The 27,249-nt window shown below is 41.3% G+C and overlaps 2 protein-coding genes and 1 non-coding gene across 6 annotated transcripts in view; 1 reads left to right on the plus strand and 2 right to left on the minus strand.

Moving 5' to 3' along the window:
- The window catches only part of Apoo (apolipoprotein O), a 67,378-nt gene extending 64,327 nt beyond the window's left edge, over positions 1–3,051 (minus strand). The window contains exon 1 of one of the 4 annotated variants that reach the window (XM_063243086.1): positions 2,825–3,051. In XM_063243086.1, coding sequence (XP_063099156.1) covers positions 2,825–2,833 — 9 coding nt within the window. In that variant the 5' untranslated portion in view covers positions 2,834–3,051. The remainder of the gene's footprint in view (positions 1–2,824) is intronic. The other 3 variants (XM_063243088.1, XM_063243087.1, XM_003466425.5) reach the window with 3 other exon arrangements.
- A 106-nt stretch (positions 3,052–3,157) lies between these two features.
- On the plus strand, positions 3,158–27,249 carry CUNHXorf58 (chromosome unknown CXorf58 homolog). Its single transcript, XM_023563631.2, has 9 exons — positions 3,158–3,323; positions 5,686–5,827; positions 8,081–8,171; positions 10,525–10,619; positions 11,032–11,143; positions 17,010–17,141; positions 22,814–23,043; positions 25,403–25,556; positions 26,351–27,249. Exons 2-9 carry the CDS (start codon positions 5,706–5,708, stop codon positions 26,531–26,533), a joined length of 1,119 nt encoding a protein of 372 aa, XP_023419399.1. The 5' UTR covers positions 3,158–3,323; positions 5,686–5,705; the 3' UTR covers positions 26,534–27,249.
- Positions 14,103–14,207, minus strand: LOC111755813 (small nucleolar RNA U13). The gene has a single exon (XR_002790367.1). It is a non-coding gene; the product is annotated as a small nucleolar RNA U13 (small nucleolar RNA).

The raw sequence follows: 27,249 nt of genomic DNA on the forward strand, positions 1-27,249 counted from the left end.
CCATAACCATAAGGGAGACTGATATATCATGGAAAGCAAAGAAGAGACCTGTCCTTGAAGACATGGTCGATCCACCCAACCAGGAGTCTGGAGTCTGTCCTTCCTCTGGATTTTGTGAGATCATTTTCTTACTATTTAAGCAATTAAGTTTTCCCAGCTCAAACCATCCTAACACAGTCTGTCTTTCTTGAAATTTTCTTCCCTTGGCTTTCTCTTTTTTCTTTTTTTTTCCCCTCCCAGAGCACTGAGCCTCAAACCCCAGGGCCTACTGCAGTCTACTCTACCACTGAGCTGCATTCCCTGCCCCACCTCACTTCATTTTCTAAGCCTCATTCTTTTCTACTCCTGCATCCCGGTCTCCCCTCTTCCTTCACCTAACCCTGACATCTTGGTGTCCTACTCCACTCAAAAGTACACATTTCCCAGGAATCATTTCAGTGCACCGAAACCCTCCGTTGACACATGCAAACCCAGCTCCTCCTCGATAAAATTCCTTTCAAAACTAAATCTAAATGTCCCCTCTGGGAAGGACACCTTCAAGTCCCCAGAACTTCTTTGCCTTTTGTGTGATATGAACCTCTTTGGTGAGTCCTCATCTCAAAAAAAAAAATGGTTCTATTACATAAACTATCAGTTATAGTAAAATATAATTTTTTATAGTAAAATATAATTTTTTAAACCCGAAATTCTAATAGAGTGATAAGTGGTGCCCCAGTTTAAGAACACTTTTGTTTGTGAATAATTTGGTGGGCAAACAGAAGCATTTGGCAAAATTTTGTGAACTTTGCATCAGATGATGAAAACAAATGTGGCCATCTTTTCCAGAATCGTAAAGCAAATTAAGTTCATGAACCAAGGAAAGTACAACTGTATGTGCTTATTAGCCTATTAAAAAGACCTAGCACCAGGGCCCTCCAACTACCACAATTTTGAAGTCATGATGAGCATAAATGATATTTGGAAGGCACCAGTAACTGTAGTGTAATATAAAAAATATTTGTGATTTGTACTGGTATTATGACTTCAGTGGCTGGCAATTCTTGCTAATACTACCTTGGTTTGTAGCTATGGGGAACTGTTATATTAATCATACCCACTGAACCACAACTCTTCATATCCATGCCCCTGTGTAGTACCCTACCACATCAACTCTGGACATAGCTTGACATCAGCAAATGTGATGCAGATAAGTGTTTGCATACCAGGAACCACAAGAAAAAGCCCAAGCCAGGCACAGAGGGGCAGAGCTTGCTATGGGAATGAACTCACCTTTCAGTTAAGCCACCAACTGAATTCAGTCACCAGTAAACCTGTCTACACAACCCATAGTTTGTGAGAAATAAGCATTATGGTTTATGGTGTTTCAGTACCCAGTAATGGGTAACTAAAATAGTCATTCATACTGATAACTGAAGAAGTACTCAATTTCAGTTAGAGATTGGTAAAAACAAAGATTTTTCCCCCTATGAGTTTAGGAACCCCAAGTTCTATTTCCGCAGACCCTTTAAGGAGCTGAGGCCCCAAAAATAAGGGTCACTATTTAGGGTGAGATCATACTATCCCTTCTACTACCATAATACATTGTTGGTACCCACATAATTAAACTGATTCCAGTATATCTCTTCTCACCATAACTCTAAAAGAGCTGAGGTCTCAGAACGTAATAGGTGTTTAACACTTATTAAGTGGATGCAAGCTGCAAATAGGATGTTTTCTCAACTAAATTCTTAGATGTCATTTCTATATGCCAAGGTCTTTTCCAAATGCTTTACACATACCGACTAATCCTAATCCTGTAAGAAGCTATTACCCTAGTCTCACCAACAGGCAGAGAGGGTAGGTGACTTGTCCAAGGTCACACAGCAAGAAAGTGGCAATGTTAGAAGTGGGAAGTCAGAATTCATGGTGATTTCATAGCCTAATTTACTAATGGTCCAAAAACACATTGCAGCTTAATGAAACTTTTAAACGAGCAACACAATTATGAAATTTCGCTGGAGATGTGAGTGGTGGAGTTCCTGCCTTGCATGCACTAGGTCCTGAGTCTGATCCCCAGCAACACAAAAAAGAAAAAAAAGGTTTCATTGGCAATATTTTATAGACACTGTTATTTCTTAAAGACTCAATTTTGTAAATTAATTTATGGTAGCACATGATTTGATTTTATGGTTGAAAATACTTTCCAAAAGAATAAAACAATGGCTTTCTGCTAAAATGCAGGTTTTCGAAATAGTCTTCAGTGTAGAAGTCGATTTCTTTCCAAGGACACAAGTTTAGAAAATACAAGGGTTCTTTTCCCTATGAATAAGCTCACTGGGCAAAGTTGGGCAGAGCTCCATCTGCCCTTCTCCAGCAGCGTTCCCAGGCCGACCGGCTCCCCACACCCTGCATCAGCTTCTCCAAAGGAGACCCTCCCCCAGCCACATTCCAGGTTCTGAAATCTGACTCTGCCAAGCAACCAAACCCTCAAAACGCAGCAGAGCCCTGAGCTGACCTCATCCTACCCACGACTCCAAGAGGCTAACAGCCCTGGAGGTGGGTACTTTAGAGGGAGACACTTTAACTTTTGAAAGTTTTATTCACGAGATCACGACCCAAATGGTAACCCCACGCATCCCGAGATCTCACACCTCTGCCTGGCATCCACTCGCCCCAAGCAGATGTGTGAATGAACAGCGAGGGCGGGACGCAGCCAGCCCGAAGGCGGGAAAAGCCTCAGGGAGAGCTGGACCTGGGCCCCCGAAAGGCCCCACTAGAGCGAGGGGAGGGCTCCGGGCGGTCGGGAGGGGGTGATGACAGGTGTGACCCAGCTCCATGCTCTCACCTTGAACATGCTGGCAGCGGCGGCTCCGGCAGGGTCACCCCGGCCTTGGCCCCGCCTACTATAGAAAGTTGACTACGGCGGCCCGGTAGGGCCCTGATTCTCCCGAGCGCTCGCGAGCTGCAGCGTGGGTGAAAGCCGTATCGCAATCTCGATGTCGCCAAGCCTTAATTCAACCACCCTGAGCAGGAAGTAGTTTTACACAGATGCAGCGCGTCGTGCCTGGGGCGACCTGCCAATGTAAGCCCCGCCCCCCAGGAGGTCCCGCCCCTGCGCCGGTGGTTGCTAGGCAGCAAGAAAGTGCCGGCGGGTTCCGAGTAGGCGGCTCGCGGAGGTGCAAGCAAAGTGGCGACGGCCGCTGCGTGGCGCTGGGAATCTGCGTCCACCGCCGCGATTGGGCGCCCTGCGTCGTGGGCGGGGAGTTCTGTGAGCAGAGGAGGCCGAGTGGGGGCGCTCGGCGACTCTCTGTGTCTTCCTCAGGCCTCGCGGCTGGAAATCGGCGGTAGGGGCCTGGCTTTATGTCATCAAAGGGTTTTGATCTTTACCTTGGACTGAACGTTTCTCAGATTTTTAATTTAAACTAATTTAAATGGCTTTTTAAAAAAGATATTTGAGTTTCAGTTCCTCCCTAGCAATCCCAAGTATTTGTCCCTTAATAGGAGAAGTAATAGTGGCAGTGATTATTAACAAGAATAGCAAGCCTTATTATATCACTGTGGGCGCAGCACTGATCTAAACTTGCTACATATGTTCGTCCTCCACAAGCGTGGCCACCAGTATCGTTTACAATCTGTAGATGAAGAAGCAAAGGCACTGAGACGTCAAACATTTGTACAGGACCACACAGAAAGTGAAAATCCGGGAGCCAAACCCCGGTGGTGTGCCTTTAAAGTTTGTGTGTAGCCTCAACAGTTGTGTGGGGTTTTGTTCTGGTGGGGGGAGGTTTGAGACAGGGTCTTGCTATGTAGTCTAGGCTGGCCTTCAACTCATTTTGTAGCCCAGGCTGAACTCCCAGAGATCCTCCTGCCTCAGCCTTCTGGGTGCCTAGATTACAGGTATGCGTTACCACACCTGGCTCACGGTTGTTAGACTACCTCATAATGAGTGTATATTTCCCGTTTCCTCCTGTGTTTCCACCCTAACCCCATGAAAGTGGAAGCCCCTTTTCAATGAGTGTCAGGTGGATTCTGGGATGTATGCAGCTGTCCATCAGCCACAAAGTGCTAGGAACACCCCTGTAGTTGCAAGAAGTCAGGCTTCTTTTCTTTGATTTTTTTTTTTACATAAAGAAATTTACTTTCTTAGAAGTTTGGTTTCAGATTGCTGTGATGAAAATATTTGGGAGCAATGGGTATTTCAGTGAGAGATTGATTGTAGGATTTAGGCTTTGGACTAGAGGTAAAGGTTAGGAAGCAGAGGGAACAAGGTACAGCTGTGAGTGGCAGGCCCGATCCCAGATGTTAGGGCTGCTTTTTTTTCTCTCTCTCTCTCAGAAGGATTGTTTATTCCGAGCCATCTCCACCCCTATCCCTAGGGAGAAATATTGTCTATGCTGAAGACCTCAATCTGTCATGTAGCATCTTACATGTGTAGTGTGAAGCACAGTGATAAATTAGAAGGGGAATTCAGTACTGGGAATGAACCCAGACCCTTCACATTGAGCTCCCCATCCCCAGCCTTTTTATTTTTTACTTTGAGATAGAGTCTCACTAAGTTACTAAGTTTCCCAGACTGGGCTCAAACTTTTGATCCTTCTACCTCGGCCTCCTAGAGTGTTGAGATTACAGGCATGCACCACCATACCCGATTTAGAACAGAATTTTTTTTTGTCTTTTTCCTTTTTATCGGTACCGGGGATCAAACCCACGACTGCCTGCTTGCAAGGCAGGCACTTATGCCGCTGAGCTAAATCCCCAGCCCCTAGAACAGGAATTCTTAATTCAGGGGGCATGTGAACTTGGACAGGGAAAATAACGACAACTTTGTTTTTGCTAACCACTAGCTGAATTTAATGTTTATTTCAGTTACACTGTAGGCAACCAACCACAGTAGTGTTAGTAGGACCTCCGACTTTGTCATCAGTAGAAAGCAGAGACAATGTCATACCATGTTAGTCATGACAGATGGCTCAAAATATCTCACTATGCTCATTACCACTTTAAAAACACAGGCACTATTAGATTTCTTATTTCGTTTCAGGTTTTTTGTGTTTTGTTTTAAGACAGAGTCTCACTATATTGTTCAGACTTGCCTTGAGCTCACTATGTAGTCCAAACTAGCCTCAAACTGAAGGGGTACTCCTGTCTCTGCCTTCCAAATGCTGGGATTACAGGTGTGTGCCAACACACCCAACTCTTATTTTGTTTAATGCATAAAAGCACATATTACTATAAATTTGTTTGGACCACATGGGTGGAAAAAAAGACTGCTTTGAGGATGCAACTAAAAATTTGGTAGTGCCATCCAAATCGAAGTAATGTTTCAAAAAATAAAAAACTAGAGGTGGAATCAGGTAATTAGTACATACTCTCTTACTTTACCAATGATAGGACTGAGCCACAGAGAATGTGAAGGCCTTGCCCAAAGCCTCATAGCTATTTGCTAAATTTAGGATGAAAAATTTTCAGACAAGTCTGTAAAAACTCATTCCATAGCTGAGTATGGTAGTGCACGCCTGTAATTCCAGCACTTGGGAGGCTGAGGCAAAAAGATCCCTGCACTTGAGTTCGAGGCTAGGCTGGACTTCATAGTGAATTCAGGTCAGCCTGAACAACATAGCAAACTGTGTCTCAAAAACAAAAAAAAAACGAAATGGTATAATAATATGAATTGTGACCTTAACGGCTTAATTTATATACTTTTAGATTACCTCATTATAAGGAAAATGAATCACTCCTCAAAGGCAAAAGGTCTCAATGTTCCAAAATCAGATAAGCAACACTCAAAAAAAAGCCACACAGCACATTTGCCACAGGTTTCAAAGGCAGAGGAGATACCAGCGCAAGAGTAAGTACCTGTTTTTTCCCTTGTGTCATTTTTATGACTGGACAGTTTCTACATTTACCTTGATAAACTCAAACACTTCTTGCACAAATTAAAAGTTTTCTGATATGCGGGCCGCTGCCAGATTAAGGACAACCAGACCCAAGCCTCTCTCTGTGAGTCAGCACCATTTGCAGACTGAGGGGGAGAGAACCAGACCTCACCAGGAAGTGATACCACCTGGAAACCATATCATTTTCATTATTTTGTTGGGTTGGGTTTTATTCTCTTTTATTTTATTTGATTATGTTAAATCTGATGGCATAAGTAGCTATTTAAAAGATAGCAAGACATATTACAGTAGCCATTTTGGATTTACTATTGGCTTGTTTTGAAGTCCTTTATTGCATTCATTATTTTGTTTTTATTACTTGTATTCCATTCTGTTCTATTTGATTTTTACTATGTCTGAAGGTATCTGTAGCTATTTTGAAGACAACAAAAGACATTATGGTAACTATTGTTTGTTTTGTAAGGTCTTGAAGCCCTGTATCACTTATACTGGTTTGTTTTGATTGGTTTTATTGTTTTATTTTCCTTGGCTTTATCCTCTTTAAAATAAAAAAAAATTTCTGTGCTTTAAAATTACTTTCACCAGTCACAGTGGTGTGCCTGTAATCCCAGCATTTGATAGGTTGAGGCAGCAGGATCACCTTGAGTTCAAAGCCAGCCTGAACTACATAGGGAGACCCTGTCTCAAAAAAAAACCCACAAAAAATCAAATATAAATAAAGTAACTTTCAAATTGAATAACTTACCTGATACAACCTGGTGAAACAGTTTTATTATTCATTTTTATGCATGAGGGAGAAGCAGCCAGAAGGAGGTGAGTGATTTGCAGAAAGTGAACGAATTCATCCTGGAGCTTCTGGGACTGGAAGGCTGTTTCTACCCCTCAGGCTTCTTCATCGGGCAGCCTGCATCCGGCCAGCAGTGCTGCCAGTGTTCCTCTGCGGGAAGCTCCAGGGATGGTGGTGGGGCGGGAGGTTGCAACACCCTTTCCTACCTGGGTAATCTGCCCGTGGGGGAACATCACCAAATGTGGTGCATGCCTGTCATCCCAAGCACTCTGAGAGGCTGAGACAGGAGGATCATAAATTGAGTTAATAAGACCCTGTCTTGAAGTTAAAAAAAATTGTAAAAAAAAAAATCGAATACAGTTCAGTATGGAGGCCCCTGCTTCAATCACCTATATCACCAAAACAAAAGCAAAAAGTAGAATAATTGTCTAATCGGACTGGGATGAGCCTACTCCAAGCTAAGATCCGAAAAGGGCCTTTTTTTTCTAGCTCATAGGCATGAGCCCTTGAAGAGATTGTAGTCTAACAACTTCAGCACTTGGGCATCCCATTTGCACCAAACTGGAGTGAGCTAAGCAGTGCTTTAAGAACTAACTGAAAACATGAGGCATGGTGGTGCATGATTGTAATCCCAGCACTTGGGAGGCTGAGGCAGGAGGATCACTGTGAGTTCAAGGGCAGCCTGTACTACATAGCAAGAGCCTATCTCAGGGGGAAAAAAAGAACACAATAATTTTCTAAAAACAAGCCACTAGCCTCATATTTTTTTAGAAAGCAAGCCACCAGCCTCATATTTTTTATTTCCTACATGCCTTCTTCTCTTTCTTTCTGTCTGTTTTTGGAGAGGGCTGCTGGCGATTGAACTTGGGGTCTCACACATGCGAGGCAAGTCTGCTAACACTGAGCTATACCCCCCAGCCCTATTTCTTAGACATCTCTTGTTTTTCAGTACTGAGGATTGAACCCAGGGCTTTCCCACTGAGCTCTATCCTCAGCCCTTTTATCTTTTTTATTTTGAGATGAGGTCTCATTAAGTTGCCCACAGTAAACTCAAACTTGTGATCCTGCCTCAACCTCCCAGTGTTGGGATTATAGGTGTGCACCCCGATGTCTGGCTTTTTATATGCCTCTTAGTGATAAATTCACTTTCTGTGCACTTCCTGATGAGAAAGTTTTAGCCAGGATTTTTTAAATCTCAAGGGAAGTGTTCTTAAGCTTTTCATATCCTTATTCTGATTAATTCTGCAGATGACCAGTTCTAATTACTACATCCAAATTTTCCTCATTAAGTCTGTCTGCTTGTGGGGCATGGGAAGGTATAGGAAAAGGAAACAGAAGTTGAGAGTTCTCTAAGATCTTAAGAAAATGAAAACTTCAGAAATATGAACCTCTTTTTTTTTCCTCTCATAATTAACAGAGACATTTCAGCTCGAAAAATACAGAGAGCATGGTTCATGCATTTGGACAAAGTGATATTTCAACTCCTAAAACACACAATTTGTGCAGCGGTATGTATTTTTCTATTTTCTCTGGCAGGTTCAATTGTTTACTAAGTAAAAAGATCTGTTAATTAAACAGAATAGATAACCCTCTTTCTGTCTTCTATTTGGTTCTAATAATACTACACAGGATTCTGGAATTGCTTCTTTTGTTAGCCATAAATGAATATTTGAGGAATTTTTTTTTGAGACAGAGTCTCACTATGTAGCTCAGGTTGGCCTTGAACTCGCAGCAATCTTTCTGCCTCGGCCTCCTAAGTGCTGGGATTCCAGGCATGTACCCCCATGCCCTGCTTGAACTTATTTTTGGTATAGACAACTTTTCTTTTTGTTGTCATTTCTTTTCCTGAAATTAATATAGTGTGTTCATTTGTTTGTTTAGGTCTTGCTATGTAGTTTAGGCTGTCCTTGGACACACTGTGTAGCTCAGGCAGACCTCCCAAATGCTGGGATTACAGGTGTACAGCACCAGCCCAGCTTGAACTTGAGTTCTTATTTGAAAATGTGAGACTGATGTGGCAGCAGTAGTAGAGGCTGGGTGTAGCTCAGTGGCAGAGCCTGGGATTAGCATGCATTCAATCCTCAGCACTCACCCAGCATGACTGAATTAAAAGTGCCCATAGTTTCACTTCTAAGAGCATTCTATAAATGGGTATAATTTTACTACAGCATTGATTATAACCGCAAGGAAAGTGAACCATGTGGTATCCATTGATAAGATGCAGATTAAAGAAGTGTTGCTCCGTGTTTTGTTTTGGTTTGGTTTATGTCTCACTACATAGTTCAAGCTGGCTTCAAACTCACTACATAGCCCAGGCTGGCCTCAAACTTTGAGCAGTCCTGCTGCCTCAGCCTCCCGAGTGCTGGGATTATAGGTGTGCTGCCATGCCTGGCTGTTGCTGTTTTCGTAATGTTAAATCTAGCAGCATCAGCCTGACTCTGCAATAGAAAGATAACCAAGATACTTTATGGTGAAAAAGGCCAGTCAGAACAGTATAAAAAGTATAATTCTAGTTAAATAAAAATAAAAACCGATGTACATCCTCCCTCCTCCCCAAAATGACTTTTGTGATCCCATCAGAATATTAAGGCTCCCCTGGTATAGTACCAAATGTTCTCCTAATAAAATGGCCCATAATTCCAGTAGTCTGCTATTAGTAATAGTCACATGTAGGGACTTCTGGCAGCCCCTCAAAAATCATAGATCTGAGCTGTGTATGACTTTGCCATGTGACCACAGACGTATTTCTGCATAGAAAGCAGAGCACCTCAGAGAAAAGCCACCCAAGTAAACTCGTGACGTTCGCGGTCCATTGTCCATTGTCTCACATGCAGACCTTAGTTTTAATGATCATATTACTGTTTTCCTCCTAGCTTTAGACTCAGTAACAGAAAAAGGGAAGTGAATTCTTTTTTCATCTATCACCTTAAGCTTCAGTCAATACTTACATTAATAATGTTTGTATTGCTAAAAGCCTTTTATTATACTTATTTCATGTGATTATCATAGTCATAAAGGTTGAGCAGGGTCATTGAAGGGAAATATTGGGAGTTTTAGAGTCAGACCTAAGTTTGGATTCTCAGCATCTCTGTATGCTGTAGGGTAAGTTGTAAAAATTCCCTGAGCCTCAGCCTTCTCATTTGTAAGATGAGGGTGATAGTATTGTAATAATAAATGCTGTTGTGAGGATTCAACGAGGATCATAATAGGGCACCTGACATAGTTAAGTGCATACAAGGTGCTTATCAGCTAGTGACTTACTGTCATCATCCTCACGTTACAGTCATTTATTTAGCATCAAATACTTGTTAAGCATCTGTACCAGATGCTAAGAATATAGCAGTAGGAAAGATGCCCCTCTTTCATGAGGCTTAGTCTGGTAGGAGACACTGATAGGTTTATAGGCAATTACAATAGATTATAAGATGTATCATCAGAGAGAAAGAACAGTTCCTTGTGATCTTTCTTGTTTTTGTTTTGTTTTGTTTTTGCCTTTGCTTTTGCTTGTTTGTTTAGAGACAAAGGTCTCTCTATGTTCCAGGCTGGTCTTGAACTCACCATGTAGGCAGGCCAAACTTGTGATAATCCTCCTGCCTCAGCCTCCCAAGTGCTGGGATTACAGCAGGGTGCCACCATGCCTGGCTTCTGGCCATCTTCAGAAGGGATAGATACTTAAATCTGGAGACCCAAAAGACTAAGTGACTGACTCAAGGCCACATGGATAATGGAGGAACTAAGATAGGAAACCACCTGTTCAGAATTCCAGGCCAAGTGTACTAATGACATTATCCCACGTCCTCTGTTACAGGCAGGGCTGGGCAGTGTAGCACTTTTGGTTCACAGTACCATCCTCTGTTTCAGGAGTATTGCGTGACTCATGAAATACTGAAGAATGTGAGCCCCTCAGAAGCTAAACTCACTAAAGATCCTAGCATGAAGTGTAAAGTCAGATTCAGGTAATATGCCTGTGCTGCTTTCTTTCACGGAGTACTTTCTTCACAAGGAGAGATCTTAGAAATTCCTCTTCTAAATCTTCACAGTTCTTCAGCTAACATTACCAAGTCAGTGTGTTGTCCTTCTTTGCATTTGTTACACACAGAAACTGAGGCCTGATGTGGGCTCAGTGTGGCTGTGAGAGCAGCTCTCCACGGCCGTGTGCAAGCAGTCTGACGTGGGTATGAGAAAAGTGCACATGCCCATGGATGCAGGCTCTTCCTCTGTGGGGCACTGTATCGCCAGCTCTCTGTGCGCTCTCGCCATAGCCCTGTGCTACAATCCAGAAACTGCATAAGCTATCTTAAATACAGAGGGAAAGGAACGTAGCCACTGAGCTAATGCTAAATGACTAATTTTTGGTCTTTATTTCAGATTTAGTGGTGAAACATTTCCACCTTTCATCGTGTTTAAAATTTTTCTTCATACTGAGGGCCATGGTTACAAGTATTTCAGCGGGAAAAATTTATTCAAACCATCAAGCAAGGTGATGTTTTATGGTGTACATTTTATGTTAATATAGCTTCTTAATATCTAAGTGCTATCTGAGTCACATCCAGAGTGTGCAGACTAAGTTATGTCACCATTAAACAGCCCACTGGGCAGGTAGCTTTTTTAAAGTATCATGTTTCAAAGTGTCTCCATTTATTAGCTAAAAACATTTGGAATGAATTACTTATATAAGGCTCCAGGAAATATCCATCCATTTTCTCTGTTATTAAAATTCTGCCCTGTTAATAATGAACTAAAGCAGCATATTGGTTAGGGTAGAACGTGTGATGCATTTTATTCATTCTAATGGAATTTTATTATTTCTTTGATTCTGATAGCATAGTTAGAAAAAATGTGCTGGATTATGCTATTGAAAATGAATTTTTAAAATATTTCTCCTTTCTTTACATGAGTTCTCATTATAGCTTTCCATCTCATGAATAGTAACCATAATTATGTGTACAGAGTAGGAATCATCCGGGGATCTTGTTAAAATGCTGCTGCCACTGCTGGTCGTGGAGCGTGCTTTTTTAATTTTTATTTTTCTTAACGCATGTGTGCAATGCATAATGTTTATATTCCTTGTGGGGAGTTGGTCCGAGTATGCAACACATCTCAATTCTTCTTTTGGTCCCTTTCTCCGCCCTTCCCTCCATCTCCCCATTCCCTTCCCTTCTGCAAAGGATCCATCTCCTTCTTTCCTATTTTCTGTCTTTTATTTTGCTCTTTCATTTATTTATAGTCGTGTTTCTCACGTAAAAGAAACCATGGAGCATGTTTTTAATAGCAAGTATCTGCAGCAGAGGCTTTACCCTTTTGACCCTCCTACTGATAGTAACTGAGCTAGAGACCTTCCCATAAACCGCACAGCGAAGGTTTTGTCATGGGCTGTGTGTGGATCAGTGGGGAAGCCCTTGCTTCCATCCCCAGCATCACACGTACGCACACACACATGCACATGCACATGCACACACACACACACACATTTTGGAACTATTTTACACAGAAAGCACCCTCAATCATGAGTTGTAGCACATGTCCTGGGAAGAAGACCCCACAGCACTGAGTCTCCGAAGAGTATTAGGAAAGGAGCAGGACTGCTTTCCTCTTCTCAGCAATAGCAGAGCAAAATTCACTCCATTTTGCTAGTGTAGCAAATAAACTAAATGTTTTGACCATGGAAAATGATGTTTCAAAGGCATTAGTATTTGTACATTTATATGTTTGTCTTACATGTGAGGAATAAATGTGTGTAACCTTCATCTGCAGAATAAGCTGATAGCTGTCCTGATCATCAGTCGTTTTTTTTCCAGAGGTTGTATAATGGGGTTTTTCCAGGAGCTAAAATCCTCCTGGGTCAGCCCCTGTCAGCTCCTGCCATGCCTAGGCTTGAGAAAGTAAGAAGCTTAGAGGCAGGAACCGGAAATCACTGTGTGTGCGTTAAACTCATTAGGGTGCTGTGTGATAAGTTCATTCATTTTTTGGTTTTCTTTGTCTTGAGTCTAGGCTTTCTTTTTTTGTTTGTAAAAATTTATTTTTGTTTAAACTATGTTGGAAGAAAATGGAAAATGTTTTATATCTTTCTTTTCTGTGCTAGAACTATCACTTTCCAGGGAGTCAGCACTGGTAAGAGCTTGTTATATAGCCTTCATTTTTCCCATAAAAATATATAGATATTTATAATTTTGTTGGTTCCAATTGTAGAAATGTGATCATACTATTCAGGTGGAGCTTTTCACCAAACCTTATAATGAGTTTTGAATGATAACATATCCAGCTAGACGGAAAAAGTTTGGACTTCCTTTGTCATTTTGTCCCACTTTAAACAAACTCTAATAACACTTAGATTTGTGATTGATAGAAAACTTGCAGAAATGGCATTTTTCTCACTCTAAGCTTACTCCACTTTGCTCTTTGATATAATGTGTTTAGCAAACAGATCCAGCTTTTCTTAAGTTTACTTATTTCTTCCTTTCTTTTTTTTCTTTTTTTTTGTACTGGGGTCGAACTCACAACCTCACACTTGACAAGCAGGCGGTGTACCACTTAGCTATATCCCTGGCCCTACTTTATGTATTTCTTAAAATGAAATAAATGAGTTAGTTTTAGTCTACTTAGATGTTTGACTAAGTTCACTCATAAAGGAAGAGGAATTTCACTACTTTTTTGTTTTTGTTCCATCTTTTCCCTTATTTCCATTCTACTTTCATTTCCGTCCTTGTCATTTTCTAGCTGTCATTTTCATGTTTTGTTTGTTTGTTTTGTTTTGTTTTGTTTTTGAGTCAGGGTCTCCTTATATAGTCCAGGCTGGCCATTAACTCATGATGATCCTCCTGCCTCAACTTCCCAAGTGCTGGGATTCCAGGTGGCTTCTCATGTATTCTTGAAAAATGAAAACCAAAATAAATGACAGGGTATAGGATAGTCTAAAGAACTTTGGAGAAAAAGAAGAAAAAGGATTTATACTACCTAATTTCAGAGCCTACAAAGCCACAGTAATCCTGATGATGTAATGGTGCATAAAGGTAGACATACAGATCAATAGGAGAGAATGGAAACTTCAGAGACAGACCCACATACAGATGATCAATTGATTTTCTCAAAGGCGCCAAAGTGGTTTGGATGATGCCAGAACAGTCAGCTAGCCGTGTAGGAAAAGAGACAACATTTCAGTTGCCCACTCTGATGACCTGTTTTCTGAGCAGTGCTTATTTACAAAGGGTTAGCATTGCCGCTGCTCTGCCAGCAAGCAAGTGCAGACCAACCTTGATGCTTTAAGGATGATCTGCAGCCCCACAGCACTGGCATCCCCCAGAGGCTGTTCAGAGGCTGTTCGAATCACAGACTCTCAGTGCCCTATAATCCTAGGGACCATACCAGCTTGAAAGCACAAGCCTACAAGCACCTCCCATTCCATGGCCTGGAACGCCTCTGGGGACTAGGCTTTTTCCCCAGATCAGATGGTAATGTGCCTACACAGTAGCAGAGTTTGAAGGAGACATATCTCACACAGTGGGGGGAACCCCCCCATCATCACACCTGTGAACCGCAAACAGGATCAAGTTGACCATTCCTAACACTTAACATCCAGAATGTTACCTTCAACCCAAAATCCCTGTGCCCCTTTCAGCAGCACATATACTAAATTGAAAACTCTTGTCTTTTTGACGATTGTTTATAATGATAAGAAAAACATTATTATTAACAATAGCTACTCTTCTTAAAGGATCACTTCTTTTTTGAGACAGTGTCTCACTTCATAGTGCATGCTGGCAATCCTCCTGCCTCAGCCTCCCCAGTGCTGGGATTGCAGGCATGTACCACCATGCCTGGCTACTGGATCACTTTCTATCAGTTGTAATCTTAAACACTTTCTGTATAATATTCCCATAAACACTGTTATGTGTATTGTTACTATCCTTATTTTTAAAAGACCAAGTAACTAGCTCAAGTCTCACACGTGGAAAGTGAGGGAACTGAGCCCGAAGCCGGGATCTTAACCACTCCTGAGAGTCCAGAACCTTGCTGTATGCACATTCTTCACATGGTCCTCAGTCACTTGCAAGGAACATCCTATTCACATTTTGCCTGTGCAGAAGCTAGAACTTGGAAAGACTTGTCAGGGCCACAACTGAGACCTGAACATCTTGCATTTCCTCTGTGCTGTGAATATTTCAAGGTTATAAACAATCCCAGCAGTTATGGAGCTGTTAGTGCATCTGAGCCTAAATAGAATTTCACTATTCCAAACCAAGGAACTGTCCCGTTATCATTCCTTTCTTGAGCAAGAATTTCTAGCAGGGATGGGAAAGTGACTTCAGATCTTAGAGTAACTTTACAAACCTAAGTATGGATCTTGGCCAGCAAGTAGCCAATAAGCCATGGGGACTCTTGGGACACAGTGATGCTGAGCATTATGGGAAATGTCAGATTTAGAGATGCCCCCCCCATGACCCTTTGAATCACACTCAGTAAGAACAGAACCTGGCTCTTAAATCTAACTCTGAATGGCTGGCATCCCGGAATCGTGGCCTAGTTTTTGCCCACTCTTTTCTTCTGAGTCTGGGGCCTTCCTTCCCCTTGCTTCCTATGGGGAAAGAGTTTCCTGAATGTGGCCGTACCTATTAGATGTCTGACAGAGGACATCTTGGCCATTAGAAGGCCGGCCCCTCTCACAGATGGGCTGAGAGTTTTTCCTATGCTTCCAGGCCTGATTTTCTTTGGCCAAGGGGCTAAAGTGGGCCAGAGACAGTTGAGCCACCCAGCTGAGGCACTGTGCAAATAAAGAAACTGGAACTTGGAGAGGCTGCTGCTGGTAGCTGAGTGGGCCAGTGGAGGAAGGAGCTGACAATAAATACCTCCTCTGAGTACTCTCAACTAAAGTAAAACTAAAGAAATCCCTGCAGCAGAAATCACTTGGTTTCCATACACAGTGATGTGTTTTTACTGTCATGTCACTGTAATGAAAACCCACAAGAAATTAATTGCAAGGAAGCAAACCGGAGAGATGTGCTGATACTGTCTTTTCTTTAGATGTACAATGTGTAAAGAAATTAATGAAATGGAATAATGGTTGTAGTTGAAGAATAAAACTACAACCACTTTAAATATTTTCTTTTTTGTTGTTGTTTTTTGTTTTCCATTTCTGTGTTTGAGGCTTTGGACTTTAAAAAAAATTTTCTGGATAACAAAATTGGAGTAGAAAATATGTGAAGGCTACCTGTTGTGATGTGTTAAGTAAAAGGAACACAGATCCTGGATTTTGATCCTTTTGCAATCTCTTCTTTTTGGGGCCTCCTATCAGCATTTTCCCAGTATTCCCATACTTTCACAAACATCACACTATGAGATATGAAGGGAAAGAAAAAACGATCTAGAATCAAAAGATATTTGGATTTTCTTCTCCACCAGCCTCCCTCAATGTAAACAGACACTTTGTGGCCAGAAACACAGGTCCGTAATATAAATATGTGTTAGGAGAGTCAGCACATATTTGGGGGGCAGGGAATACTTCGGGCGCTCTTGCCAAGCTGTGTAAAGCTCTTAGCACAGGGGTAGGTACGTGTGGAAAGGTCTGGTGTCTGTCCAGCCAGACAGCATGGGAGCCTCTATGTTTTCTGCAATTCTTCTCTCTCTCATCTCTCAGATGTTTTCCTTGAGTATAAACTGTTGACATTTGAGAAGGAAAAATCCTTTATTTGCTTCTTTGGCCACTGAATGAAGTCTGAAGGGGAGAGAGGCTAAAGCAACCTGAAACGTACATATTTCCATCTAGGGACAATGTATTAACTAGCACATAAAAGAGCGTCGGCCCGGTAACACCTTTCATTGCAGTTCCTAGGGCAGCCTGTTTAATCACCCAAAAAATTTCTCTGCATTGACGGCACAGATGACGTTATAGGCTCATTCTATCTTTTAAAGCAAAAGAATGTTTTTCAGGGACAAGAAACAGATTTTTAAAAACGGGTCCTCTGAGGATTATGGACTGTACTGCTCAAGCTGCCTTTAAAAACTATATAGCGGGGCTGGGGATTTAGCTCAGCGGCATAAATGCCTGCCTCAAAAGCAGGCAGTTGTGGGTTCGATCCCTGGTACCGGTAAAAAAACGAAAAAGCCAAAAAAAAAAAAAAATAAAAAAAAGCTATATAGCTATAGTGTGGAAGGAAAATTATAAGTGGTTAAAAAATCCCCATAGAGTCTCCTTCTTATAAATATAGCCTTTCTATTGAATAACAAACTGCTAGGGGAAAGGAACAGTATTTGGTGTATTTGTCAGGAAGAAAAATGTGAAGCATGTACTGATCACTAAAAATATTATAGTACTATTATGTTTTAAAATCTATTTTCTGTTTTCTTTATAGGCAGTAATTGATGCTTGCAAAATGATGGGAAGACAGAAATTTTACGAGCAAATTATGGAAGATGAACGTCTTTTTCAGAAGTTCAAAGTAACTGACCACGTAGATATTGTCACCACACAAGATTACATGCAAGTAAGGAATTTAGATTTAGCTATTGAAAGCCAAACAACAAAAAAGGCCTTCCTGACCCTGTCCTTCAAGAAGAAAGAACAATACATGTGTTTATTGTGGTAACTACAAACAACCTAACATTTACTGCTTTGGCCATTTTAGAGTACACAGCTGACAGGAGTGAGCGCCTGTCACTACCAGTAAGCAGCCATTCCTCATTCCTCCGGCATTTCAATCTCTGCTGACCAGCAGTCAGCTTCCTGTCTCTGTGAGTTTGCTTAGACTAGATAGTTCATGTAAAGGAGTCATGTCACATGTGGCCTTTTGTGTTTGGGTAGCAGGGTAGCTGGTGATAGCTATGGAATGTGCGGCTTCTTGCCAGGTGTGGTAGTGTACATCTATAACCCCAGCCCTCAGGAAGCTGAGGCAGGAAGATCACTGTGAGTTTGAAGCCAGCCTGAACTACATAATGAGACCTGCCCTGCCCCCCACAAAAAAAAAAAGAAAAGGAAAGGAAAAGGAAAAAAAATATGAGATTTCTTTATGGGGTAATGGAAATGTTTTAGAATTAGTGACAATAGTTGCATAATGTTATAAATATATTGAAAACTACTGAACTGCATACTTTAAAGTAGTGTAATTTACAACTGTTATACTATGTGAGGTCTTTTGGGGGAGGGTACTCAGAATCAAATTCATGATCTTGCACTTGCCAGGCAGGCACTTATGCCACTGAGCTAAATTCCCTGCCCTATATTATGTGAGTCTTATCTCAGTTTTTAAAAATCACTACAGAGTGCTAACATAGTTCATGATGAGGATTTGACCTAGTAAGGAAGGGTTCTCATCTTGATTGGATGCTTTCTGCTACAAGTAACAGTATTCTCAACCACAAGAGGCTTAACCAATAATGACTACTTATTGTCCTGTTAAAAGAAGTTCACGGATAGCCAGCTCCTGGGCCAATTCAGCAACCCAAGAACATTCGGGTTCTGGGTTAGCTTCTCTCCAGTCCTCTTGGCTTCCTTCATATAGTAACAAGATAATTAAAAAATCCTCAGCTCCATTCAAGAGATGGGAAGAGTGAGGCTCTTAGCATCTTTCTCTCTTCATCTCAAGAAGGCGAATCTTCCCCAGAAGCCTCTGACGGACTTCTACTTAGGTCTCATTGGTCAGAAGTGGGTCACATATTCCCCTAACCAAGCATTGGAAAGGGAAATGGCACCTGTTCCCACGACTGAATTAAAACAATCATGGCCCGTGTGCTAGGACCTCTTCTCAAAGCACAATACTATTCCATGCCTCAATAGTATGGCTTGTGAGCGAGATAGGAGTAGGGCAGCCAGTCAATGACAAGTGTCAGTCTGGGGGTGAGCAGGCGGCTCTAGCAGGCAAAGACTCTGCGGCAGGAGGAGATGCTGGCCCTGAAAGACATCTGGGGGCTGAAGGAGGAAGTGCACTAACTGCCTGGGGGCTGCTACCAGGTCATGCAAGGCTTTACACCACAGAAAAGGATTTTTCTTCTCTGTTCAGTGTGAACGAGAAGCTTGTGCATTGTTTGAAGTCTAAGGAGTGAAGAGATTTCTTACTAGGTGTGACTAAAAATACAGTGAATACATTTTTAAAAAACTAAAAACTATTACAGTAAAAGACTCATTGCCATTAATCTCCCTCAAAATTCTCCCCTTTGGTTTGAACATACCTATCATTCTTGCCACTTTTGGAAGCAGTTCTGAAGTCCTCTTTCGTGAGTATCTCTAGTTGCATTGTTGGATTGGAGCTGCCTTGACATCCTGAATGGATTAAAAACACTTACCTTTCATGGTCATTCTGACTTTGGGGAAGAGTCAGAAGGTGCACAGTACAGGTCCTGTGAATAAGGTGATAAGCACACATTAGAATGTTTTTATGAGCCCGCCTTTCAGTTAAATGGCACTTGCAGCAGCATTCACTATACGGTGTTTTGATCACACCACATAAAGACTCTAATGAAAGAGGACTTCCAGAACTGCTTGAGAAAGTGGTAAAAACAATGGGATAAGTGTGTTCAAAGAAAAGGGGCGTATTTTGAGGGAGATTAATGACAATGTATCTTTTTTTTGTAATAAAAATTTTCAATTTAAACATTCATTGTAAATTTCAACCACACTTTGTACCTCAGAGGCTCCTGAGTATTTTAGAAGAAATAAGGTAGCCTTGGTTTAGAGCTGTGATTCTGGAAACACTGAGATGGCATTTCCACCCAATAGGCCTGGGTGTCCAGGAGGGAAGATAAAGCATGACTCCTAAATTTTTGGTTTGTATGATTCAGTAGCTAACAGTGCAGAATTAGGGCACGTAAGCTAGACATCTGAATACTAATGACAAGAGTTATTATTCTTTTATTCTCGGAACAGTCCAAAGAGAGAGATACTGCTATTACCCTCATTTTTCAAGGTTTTATTGGTAAGTCTTGGGTTTACCATTTAATAATTTTTTTAAATTTTATTGGTATATATTTATAGTATACAAGGATTACATTCATCATGGGGAGTTGGTACACACACATAAGACAGCTTCATTTTTGCAAGTTAGAAAAAAAGTGATCTCTAAATTCTGCCTCATAATGATGTGTATGGCCTTAACTCTTCACTCATTCACTTCAATATGAAACCTAAAGTTAATGTGGCACTTTAGAGACTCTGGAGTATTTTCTTTCTTTCAGAGTATAAGCGATGAGAATAGGGAATTGGACCAGGAAGCATGTAGAGCTTGGGATGTCAACTATCTTTGCTAAGGATATAGGTGACATCCTTGCAGATGGTTAATATGTCAAGGGTTGGCGTCACAAAGAGGACTCTCTGGAGTGGAGATTGGAAGAGAGAGATAAGAGGACTGTGGACATTACTGAGCTCATGACAGCATTGTTTTTAGCTTTTACAGGCATGTTATCGCCTTTAAACTTTGAGTTTGTAAATTACGTGACCCTTTTTACAGATGAGAAAAATGTGGTTTAACAAGGTTCAAAACAACCTTGTTCAAGGTCGCACAGTGAATAATTGACAGAGCAAGCCCTTGACAGGCCTGCGGTAGTTACTCATTTTACTACCCCTCTCTCGGGAAATAAAATATACAGGCAGTTTCACTGTGAACAGTAGTGTAGAGCCATAAACATCATCATGCAAGCTGAAATCATACAAAGAAAACTTAATAATCAGTAGGAAAATTTGTGATTGTCCTGTGACCTTTAAAAATTTTTTTTAAAAAAATGAAAACCTCTGTCTGTCATAAATAAACAAAATAGGAAAATGAAAGGAAAAACCTACACTTTCATTATGCTGTGATTTAAAATAGCTCTATTGGAAATGAAAGTTTTCTTTCTTTGTGAACACTTAGCAACTGTGAGTACTAAAAGCCACTGAACTGTGTATTTTGCATGGGTGAATTACAGAGCTGTGAAAAAAATGGACTGGAGATGTAGCTTGGTGATAGGGGGCTTGCACAGCATATGGGAGACCCTGGATTAAGTCCTTAAAAACCCCGGTTTATTAGGAATAACTTGGACAATACTTGCCTTCTTATTCTTCTTGTGTAAACTGCAGTAGGGAGCAGGCATCTTTTCTGTGCCTTGATGAGTTGTCACACTCCTGAGCTTGGATCAGCTGCCAGCATTTTACTCTGTGCACTTTAACTGGTGTGAAGTATGTCAGCGTCCCTTTAATGTGAAGCTTTCTCGGGCCAGCATTACTTCCTGTGGAACAGCCTCATCCTTTTAGTCATGGCCACTCCCCTTGCTTGGGTTTACTGATTGCCTTCACCAAGTTCCTCTAGCTGAGCATCTGTAAGTCTTCTTAGTGATGGCAGCAGTGACTTCCTCTTGGTCACTTGTTTCTTCTAGGATTGTACCTACTTGTGATGCCCACTTTGAGTTTTCTGGCCAATGCTCTTTTGGTTATCCAGCTCTGGAAAATGTCACCTAGATTTACCATAAAGAGGCAACACAGTGGGACATAGTGGCATATGGTTATAATCCCAGAACTCAGGAGGCTGAGGCAGGAGGATCACTGTAAATTCCAGGCCAGCCTGGTCTACAAAGTGAGTTCAAGGCCAGCCTGAACTGCTTATGAAACCCTGTCTCAAAAAGACAAAGCAAAACAAAGAGGCCACATAATCACAAACCTTGCCATCCACATGTAAGCTGAAGACCAAATTAAAAGTAACCAACTGCTGAAAGCCTAAAAGGAATGAAATGATTTGTTACTATGAACATTTGTCATCTACGTGGTGGTATAAGAGCTGATGAACTAGTGGCCAAGTGTGCTCTTTATGCAGTTGCCCCAGTTGTACTTCAGAAGCTTCAAGTGGCACTCTGTTGTTGGGGGGCTGGTATTACTTAAGGGAATAGTGGCAACTGAAGTGTGTACATGCCAAAATGATGCAAAGGGAAGGCTGCCTCTGTGTGAGTATGCGAGAGTATGTGCATATGGTAAGTGTGTATGTATATTATACCATAAAGGCCTCCCTGTTTCTAGCATGGAGGCCTCCATTTCCTAGTACACTAGCTCCTCCTACACCCTATCTCTATCTCTTATTAAACACACATTTACAATGTTAAATTGATTATATATTTTCGTTTCTAAAACTCTAATTTGGCTGGACATGGTTTACACCTATAATCCCAGCACTCAGGAGGCTGAGGCAGGAAGATTGCTGCGAGTTTGAGGCCAGCTTGGGCTACGTAGCAAAATCCTGTCTCAAAAAGACAAAAATAAATAAATAACCCTAATTTAATACAAGTTAAAATTGGAAAAAATAGGCTGGGTGTAGTGGCACATGCCTGGAATCCCAACACATGGTAGGCTGAGGCGGGAGGATCACTGCGAGTTCAAGGCCAGCCTGTACTACATAGTAAGACTATATCTCAAAAGAACAAAAGCAAATTGGAGGGGCTGGGGATTTAGCTCAGTGTCATAAGTGCATGTCTTGCAAGCACATAGTCGTTAGTTCGATAGCCAGGACCAAAAAAGAAAAAAACACATCAAAATAAAAAAATTGGAAAAACTGTAAAGTGGGATTTCTATAACTCCAAATGAAAATAGTGCAAATCGTGGAATTCTTCACTATGCACCAAAGGGTGATCTAATTATTTCTAAAAAGATTTTGTGCAAATGTCCTCTCGACCCACACATGTCACAAATGACCACAGAGCTACTATGAATTTTAGGCCCTTCCTGGGTTTAATTTACCTGAGTTATATGCCCATGAAAACATTTATGCATTAAACATTTAGTGAGTGTGGTACCATGTACAGAAGCTGTGTGACATGGCTCCTGGCTTCCAGTAAGGGAGCTAAGATGCTTACAGGTGGCTCAGACACCTTTCATTGTCAGTAGTCATAAAAGAGAGATGTCCATAAGAGTTCAGAGATGAGCCGTTTACTCAAAGAGTGCCTTTTACAGGAAGTGACATTTGAGGGGAATTGTGTGAAATGTGTCTAAAACCATTAGAGATTGCCAGGTGAGGTGGCTCACGCCTGTAATCCACGCACTCGGGAGGCTGAGGTGGGAGGATCCTTGTGAGTTCGAGACCAGCCTGGGCTACAAAGTGAGCTCAAGGCCAGCCTGAACTGCATAGCAAGACCCCATCTCAAAAAAGACAAAAAAAAAATTAGAGATCATCCACAACCAATCATTCCAAATCATTTTTCCATATAGTATTCCAGCCTTCTGGATGAGATCCCTGCATCGTCTGGTGGCAAGAATAACCTTTGGCGAAGATTAAACCTCAAAAGCATTCCCAGGACAATGATGATATATGACATAGTTAATTATGCAGAGTCTGGAGTAATGTCAGGCCGTTTACAAAAAGAAATGAAGTATCTGTTACAGAGACCGCAAACGGAAGAGATGCATCAGCACCAGCTACAGATTGTTTCTGAAGTTAGGTAAAACAGATCCTTCCTCAGGTTCCACTGCTATAGACCTTCCTGAAAATGTTCACATTCTGCCAGAGAGCTCACTAAAGATAATAATAGGTATATGGGAAAAATCAAGTTGGGGGCAGACAGCCCAAAATATATACAACTTCATAAACAAAGCACTCACAAAAAGGACAATTGGGGGCTGGGGATTTAGCTCAGCGGCATAAGCGCCTGCCTGGCAAGCATGAGGTCAAGAGTTCCATCCCTGGTACCAAAAAAAAAAAAAAAAAGGACAATTGGTACCTGGGGAGATAACTCATCCCACCAGATGGGCAGCTCAGGCCACCTGGAGGTTGCCACAGCAAGCAGGAAAACTGCATGGTGATGGAGAGAGGAGATGTTGGCCACTCTATAAGGTCGTGGACACTGGACAGTGTGCAGATGGTGGGGGAGCCTTAGGTCAGGAGTATGCAACAAGCCGAGAACTGAGAGCCATCCAAGGCCAGGACAGTGGAGAGTGCAGAAAGGGCAGGTTAGGGGTGCACCAGCCTCTGGGGAGAGCCCGAGTAGAGGTGCTGGTGTTTGTTTTCAAGAGTGTGGCTGAAGGAGCTCCCACTGTCCATGCAGCACAGTGTGCTGAAGGTTATAATTCCATCCTCGCTATTCTGGTCACCTTGCCTAGGATAAATTGCACATAAATTACAGTGACATTATTCCCTTCTTTACCAATAGCATGTGGACCAATTTGCAGTTTGGAAATGCGTGTTGTAGAAAAATAGGTGTATTATGATCTGAAACAACATGGACAGAATGTGACTGCCTCAATTACATTCCTTTTTTCTTTCCATTACTAAGACTCGCCTGGCCTATCTTATTTATAAATTAAGCTGGCTTCTTAAGAAAAAAAAGGTGATAAGATTGAAGAAGACTTATTGGTAATCTATTTTCACATACTTGTATTTGAATGAAAAATACACCTTTAGTACATGAAGAAGGCACTGATGACCCCACGTTAAGCAAACATGCTGAGATTTCTTCCAGAGTGAGATGAGTGAAGCTGACCCTGTAACAAAATTTCACCCATTTATTTTATGATCAAGGCTATACATTTGCCAGACAGATGGCCTGGTTTAGGACACAGTCTGTCATCACGAAATAGATTTTCTCTAACTCATCCATATGAGCACTGAATAGAGAACTTAACCCTGCTACCACCAAGGTCAAATAAATGATGTCATTTTCTTTGCCACCATATATAATCCTAGGCTCTCTGCTATTTGGATTCTTGCTAAGGATTATCTAAGAATGAATCACTCAAGAGCCAAATTCTAAATCAATTGAGGGAGAAAACACACATTTAAAAAAGGCTCCTGGAATGCGGTCTTAGTTTGGGATCTCCCAGACAGAGGCAAATCCTCAGACAAGGATTTGAGTTTGAGTAGTGTATCTGGGAGGATCACAGGAACCACGGGTAGCAGGAGTGGAAAGTGAAACAGAAGAGAAAACAGCCAAACTGTGTTCACAAGCAAGTTGCCACTGTAACTAGAGTTTTTTTTCCCCTGTGGATGTCAGAGCCGAGTTATCCCACAGCAGCCAAGAGCCAGCACATTGCTAGACCGACACCCATCAGTCATTGGGTAAGAGCTGCTTAGGAAAGGAGGTATTCATTTTCAGGCACTTCCAGCCTGCTCTGCCTAATGGGCTCTTGTTTTCAAAGACACGTGTTAATGCCATCAATGCAAATGCTTGCAGATGGACATTGAGCTGACGTGCCTTGCAGTGGAAGGGCCAAGGGTGGAATCAACTGTGTCTGATCCCAACACCGATTTTTTAAAAAAGCCTCTGGCTGAGCACAGTGGTACAGCTGTAGTCCCAGCTACCTGGGCAGTTGAAGGAGGAGGATTGCAAGTTTGAGGCCAACCTGAGCTGAGACCCTGTCCCGAGATAAAATTTTAAAAATGGGTTGGGGATGTAGCTCAGTGATAGAACACTGCTTGCCTAGCATGCATAAGGTCCTGGGTCCCATCCTAAGTGTCACACACACACACACATTTTCTTTTTAACCTTTATGACATGTGATGCTCTTTTGGTATCAGCATATGGTATTTTAAAAACTCAGTCTCTACTAATAGTATTTTCCAGAAAATTTTATTTTACATCGATAGCAGATTCTATCATTGTCATCAACGTTAGGAGCTCCACACTTCCCTAAGTACCAGACAGAGCAATGCTTGGAAATTCAAGCAGCAGTGACCTTGAACCTAAAAGCTGGCCCATAAAGTGAGGTTACACTTGCTAAAGTTTTAGTACAATTTGGAACTTGCCTTACATTTACATTTTATTTTGTGTGCTTTTTCTGTCTGTAACACAAAACGTCTTGTAGGAGTCCATCCTTGGCGAGTCTCCATCCTTTATATCGGCCCTACCAACAACAAAGTAAAGTGAGACATTTGGGGCGTCGATCTAAGCAAGCACAAATGAAAGTTGAAAAAATGAGAGAAGCTTATATGACACCTAAGAAAAAAGATGCTTCAGAAGTAAGTGTAAGTTTGATTTGTACTGAATTCATTGTTTTGAGCAATATTCAAATGGCCTGTAAGACATTCTACTTGCATAAATAAGATTTTCCTAATCTGCAAGTTCCAGGCTGAAACACCTTTGGCACATTATACCTTGGATGGTATAAAGCTCCTTTCATCTTGGTAACAATATTTTTAAAATTCTTAAACAATATTAGTAGCTATTATGGTAAACAATAACTATTTTGATGCCACATCAGCATGAATTGGAAAAAAACTATCATCTCTATATGATGACACCATAAACCAGCACATCTCTCATGGTGCTTTTCTCAGAATAAACTCATCTCTAAGTTGTTTTTGAAAGACTAGGTCTTACTTGCTATGTTGCCCAGAGTGGCCTCAACTCCTGGTCTCTAGTGATTCTCCTGCCTCAGCATTCCAAGTAGCTGGGACCCCAGATACGGCTTTATATAAACTTAATAAAAACTGTATTATGAATGAGCATAGTGGTGCATGCATGTAATCCCAGCACTCAGGAGACTGAGGCAGGAGGATTGCCATGAGTTTGAGATCAGCCTGGGCTATATAGTAAGATCCTGTCTCCAAAAAAAAACCTATATTATGTAGAGTGTATTTTCACATTGTAGAGATATTTACACAAACATATGTTGATGTATTACTTTGTAATGGTAAAAAAAGCTTTTGTGAAATTTTGGGAGGTGAAGCCAAGTATATAGAGCCAGATATAAAAAACAAAAAGTGGTAAAAGCCAAACATAGAACACTTGCCACTTTTATTTATAATTCTAGCAACCGCAAACAGCCGCGCCACCTAAAAGGGTACAAGAGACGACTGTGTTCTCCAGCCCATCTTTCAACATTGTGAAATATAAAGAATTCACCTCAAGTAGTGACTTAAAAGAAGAAGAAGAAGAAGAAGAGAAAGAAGTATTTGCCTGGTATCAACAGTTGTATCATCAGTATTTTCCATGATGTCAATACAGAGCTAACTGACAGGACACCAAAGTTGCATGTCTGTCTAAAAATAAAGGAGAATCAAATAGAAGCAGGCCCTCAGTCTGCTCTTTTCACCAAGCACATGGCATTTTTTGTAAAATGCCTTTTGTGTTACCATAGGTGTAGATATGTTTTACTGACAGGATTCGAATCTGAATAAATTATTTCTATTAGATGTCTTTGAATCACCAGCATACACCATTGTTCAAGAAATGATGAGTACATTAGTTCCTGAGATTTTATTCAATTTTGACTTTTTGCATTTAAAAAAAAAATACCTGAATAAGCCACGCTGAGCATAAATACTAAAATTCACAGGCAAGAATGCTGCTCTGTAGTTAGCCTCGAGTGTCTTTTTGTAGGTGCGTGTTGTTTTTACAGAACAGCTTGAGAATGAGCTATCCTGAATTATGATAAAAGTAGTAATGGATTGTTGCTATGCAGGCATGGCATGGCATAGCTAATCATTACTGAGCATTGAAAGCACCTGAAGCAGAACTCGGCCTCTGCTTTAATGCTGCACTTTGGGTATTTTTCAAGCATAAAGACTGTTGTGAGTAGTATTTATCAAATTCATTTTGAATTGATAGATCGCATTCCTGATACAGTGAAAATTTTTGATTTCTTCTGTGATCCAGGATTATACCACACCTTTTCAGAGCCCACAGTAAATAAAATACAGTTATCCTGTG

This window comes from Cavia porcellus, unplaced genomic scaffold (genome assembly GCF_034190915.1).
Source record: "Cavia porcellus strain 051 isolate PalLab524CR breed Dunkin Hartley unplaced genomic scaffold, mCavPor4.1 scaffold_33, whole genome shotgun sequence".
Lineage (NCBI taxonomy): Eukaryota > Metazoa > Chordata > Mammalia > Rodentia > Caviidae > Cavia > Cavia porcellus.